The 4,697-nt window shown below is 33.2% G+C and overlaps 1 protein-coding gene across 1 annotated transcript; it reads right to left on the reverse strand.

Moving 5' to 3' along the window:
- Positions 1 to 206: 206 nt before the first annotated feature.
- LOC118755339 (diacylglycerol kinase theta-like) lies at positions 207 to 3,270 on the reverse strand (the record flags this gene model as incomplete). The annotated part of the gene is made up of 4 exons (XM_036490180.1): positions 207 to 462; positions 572 to 656; positions 1,006 to 1,112; positions 3,168 to 3,270. Coding segments are annotated over 4 exons (537 nt in total), but the record flags the coding sequence as incomplete, so codon positions are not given.
- Positions 3,271 to 4,697: the final 1,427 nt, after the last annotated feature.

A 4,697-nucleotide genomic window follows, 5' to 3' on the forward strand; every position in this document is an offset into this window, starting at 1 on the left:
AGTTCACATTTTTTTATTCACGATGCAACTTAAAATGAAAATATCTTTGGAAAATGGCCTGATTTAGAAAAACGATATACAAAATTAAGTTTAGGTGTCTCGTCGTTTTTTTTATTTTTTGTTTGTTTTAGCGTCTCTTCAGTGTGATTGGCCATAAAAAGAGTAACTATTTTACTAATAAAATCGTCAAAAGTTAGGGTTATAGAAAATGCTACATTTATTATTTTATAATTATGTGTATGTATATGTATATATACTTACGACACGAGTAGTCTCGTACTAATGCAGTTTTTGATTTGACTTGTACGCCTATGATAGCTTCAATTGGCACCTCGGTGCGCGGTATAGAGACCGAATGTGGGGATAAGTAGATTGGTTGGAGTACACCAAAATTACATTCGGTCGACAGGTACATTCTACATCCTCCATGTGTTGTCATGCCACACCACTCGCAGCGGTAGCCTACATAGTGGTAATGAAAACAAATATATATATATATACATACATATGACGCCATCCATCCATAAATGAATTTACCAAAGCATGCAGTGTCGCTATGATTTTTACCCACCTGTCAGGCATTCCGATGACCAGCACGTTTTCTTGCAGTAGGCGCATTTGGACGTCGGTGGTAGATTGCCCTCCCGCCAGTGATGCTATTTGTGTACAACAAGTAGACAACGTATTTAAATAAAGGAGCAAGGACACAACAGCCTCGACTTATTTATCATATTTTTTGGGGACTTTATTTCGAACTAAGGTTAAATAATGTTTTACACTTCTCATGTGAATAATAAATTATTATTATAAATTATTATTGTTAACTGTTTCAAGTTTGATTTTAGCATTTCTTGCAACTGCTTAATTTTTCTTTTACACTGATGCCTTGGAAATCTCATAAACAATTTCATATGTTTTGAAAGATTCCCGAATACATTAATCCACGAGTAGCAACTAACTGATTGGAGATTTATTTAATGGGAAAAGCCCAGAAGCAACACTTACCTGATGTTTTACACTCTGCAATTCCTTGCCAGGCACGTACGTCGCATTCTCAGTGCAATCAGGCACAGCAAAATCTTGGCACTCAATATGTGCGAAATATTCGCAAACTGCGGAGAGAACGGGACAAAAAAAACACTGTTGATTAAAACATCTTGATACTGGAATAGTAAGCCAGTGAGGAAATATGTTTTTAGATTTGTTCCCGCATTGTCTGGCTTGAGGACGAACAATACCTATTTTCTATCAAAATTAAGACAACTAGTAGGTTTACACATACATACGTTTTTCTCTTGTTACTTAAAAATGCCTTTTTCTAACTTGAAAGTATGTACATATGCACCTACATTTCCAGAAATTTGTTGAACAATTGCTTTCCACTTTATATTAAAAAATTAAACCATCTTCTCAGTAAAGTACTTAATTTCATGAGAATTATTTCACGTACATATATCAAGTCCTCTCGCGCTTGCTTTGTTTATTTCCATAGACATTTCAGAAGAATCCCCGAAAAAGATCGTGCAGATGAGTCTCCATGCAGCTTTCCCTTTCTCGTTTCATAGTTCAATCTCATATACGTATGAAATTTATGTATTTATGTAGTGGATTTTAGTACCTTAAGTTTTACGAAAAGAAGCCTTTGAAAAATTCTCTTATCAATGTCAACCGAATGATTTTAATAGTACATGTATCAGCGAATGAGGTTCTTAAAGTTTTTGAATAAAGATTGCAAAGAAATTTGCTGAACTTTTTAAGATAACTTGCATCCTTGCATGAAAAGTAAAAAAAGAAGCATTAAGTCACTATTTTTTTCAATAATATTCATAATATTAATAGCATGAGTTTTATTTTTTCGATAAAAAAAAAATTGTTATTTCCAGTTTCAACCGACGTCAAAACAAGGAGGTTCTCAATCCATCGGAATATTTTTTTTTATGTATGTTAACGCTTTGAACCTCTTCAACCGATTTCGATAATTCTTTTTTTTTTCCTAAATTTTTATATGAGAACTGAAGTCAGTTGTTATGTTTTTAACCGACTTCAAAAAAAAGGAGAAGGTTATGTAGAGAAGGTATTACGGAGATGTGGTACCTCCGCGGTGGTCCCATACTAATTTTGTTTATATCCCATCATTAGATTATGGAGAAATTAACGGTACTCATAAATTTTTATATGAGAAATTACTTCCAAAAAAGGAGGAGGTTATCAATTCGTCGGAATATATATTTTTTTATGTATGTTACCGCATAACTTTGGACCACGGTAACCGATTTCTATAATTCTTTTAAAGGAAAGGTGTTACCTCTGAGGTGGTCTTGTACTAATTTTGTTTAGATCCGATCATTAGATCATAAGGAAATTAACGATAATCTTAAATTTTTTATGAGAATTAGAGTCGGTTTTGTTTTTTTTGCTTAAAATTTACTTGTCATTTGGTTGCACAAGACGACATACAAATATTTTCAGGGCTTAAAGCTTCAAAATCTTTTTATTTTTCATCGCTAACATGTACTTAATATTGTAAAATCAGTCCCGAACTCATTTAATCAATTTTTTTTCAGTTATTTCAAGCCTTTATTTAACTTGCTCTGTATGTGTGTATGTACTTAAGTATGTTTGTAAGAAAAAATCTTGCAATCACTTTTTGACCAACTTTCCGATGGCCTAGAGACTTCAAACTTCACAGTTGGATCAGAACTCAATGGAAATGTAATACAAAAGATGAGTTTATCCGATAGGTCGCGCAGGAGTTGAGATATTTGAAAACCCTGCATTTCAAGTCGGACTTGGTTCATATTTATGTAGAACGTATATTAACAACATGAAAAGGAATAACTCCACTAAAATTTTGGACGATAGATGGCGCACGAGTCGATATATTTGATAAACTAATATTTATGGTCCTATTTCGTTTATATTTACATACGACGCTTTCTTTAGAAATATTTGTTTTCACTATTAACCTATTCAATAATGCTAGTGAGAAAAACTTTGGTAAATTTTATGCGATAAGTTTAAAGTAAACATAAATATGACCAAAAGACTGAACTCATTTTCGTAAATTGTAGCCTTATGTACTTTAAGTGGAATTTTCTTCAAACGGAAACAAACCTATTACGGCATCTATTTTGAACAAATATAGACCAAATAAATGGATAACATACTTAAACAATGCACAGCGGGACTGTCATCTAATCGTCGACGGCAAACGGTGCAGAATTTCTTTTTATGATGAGTCGGTTCAGACCAGCAGTGAGCAACAGGATTCTGTAAAGAAAATATGTCAAACGCCATTATTATAAGTAACAGGCACAGGCAATTAAGTGAAATTCGCGGTAATGAACACATTTTGGTTTACGAAGTTCTGATTCCTAGGCCTAAATCTATCGAAATTACAATGCGCGGTCAAGCCATTGTTTATTGACAAAAATTTAATTATGGATTCATCTTCACAACCTCTTAGTTAAATACTAATAAATAAATTCATACCGCCTTAAACTGCGAATTTCCTAACACAAAAAACTTACAACTTAATTAATCATCAGTTTAAATACGACGCAAGAAACGCACTAACAAAAGCCGATTTGACACAAGACATATAGCGCACTCAATAAAATGGTACCCAAAAGTAAACAAAATCTGCTCATATAAAACGGAGTGGATAAATAAAGCTAGCTGATTTTGAATTCGCCTTAAATGAATTATGCACTTATCCATACGTGTTTTCTAACTGAGGCACTATGGTTCAAAATTCAATTATTGAGGAATAAAATAGTTGGACCTGAGCTAGCGATCTGAAATTTTGTATAGGCTATTTCCAGTTAAAGTTATGTCTCTTATTGAAAATGGGAGAGCCACGCCCATTTTTTTCTTATAGCTGTCATTAAAAGTGGAAACTGTAAATGTGGATCTAATTTAAAACATTACCTATATGTACATAAATAGGATAGCTTTGTTTATATTCCGATATAACTTTTATTAATCACCTAAAGCTGCTTTTGAGGAGGTGGAAGGTAATTCACATTCATTAGGGCTGTCAGGCATTCTTAAAAGAGAAATTACTTCTGGGCGGGGGCAGCAGTAATTTAGGCTTGGCTTTACTGCAGCGAAAACTTGGTGATTTCAAGTCTTTAGTTGACATGAATATTTTTGGTCCAGGACTGTATATGACAAAAAAGGTGTGTAAATTAATAATTTATAGCAAATCTTGTCACATTTTATAGATTGGAGAGTAGAATTCCACCAAACAATTTTAGCTGACTGCATTACTAATTTTAAAAGAATTCATCGATTTCACAAACGATGACTGGTCCAACGTCCAACGGAGCGTTTTCCAAAAATGTTTGCTTTAATAAGTTATGTCCATTTGAGCCATCAAATCCATAGCTTAAAATAAAGCTTATTTCATTATTTCCTTCAAACTGATATAGAACGTAATCTTGGTGTAATAAAATTCTTTTGATCGTGTGGTCAATTAAATTTTGTAATGGAACAACTGCTGAAGTTTCTGTGGTTTGTATTTCATTCGGTCGGCATTTCAACTTACAATCAAGCAATTTATTATAGTGGGGATATATGTACGTATATCGCAATTATGGGACATGCTTAGTTGCCGAATGTTTCAATAAAAATGCCAAAGCATGCTCAGGAGACAAGGCAAATGAATGTACAACATTCCAATTTATTTAGTTTTT

Source organism: Rhagoletis pomonella, unplaced genomic scaffold, assembly GCF_013731165.1.
Source record: "Rhagoletis pomonella isolate Grant_MI unplaced genomic scaffold, Rhpom_1.0 Rhpom_scaffold_05976, whole genome shotgun sequence".
Lineage (NCBI taxonomy): Eukaryota > Metazoa > Arthropoda > Insecta > Diptera > Tephritidae > Rhagoletis > Rhagoletis pomonella.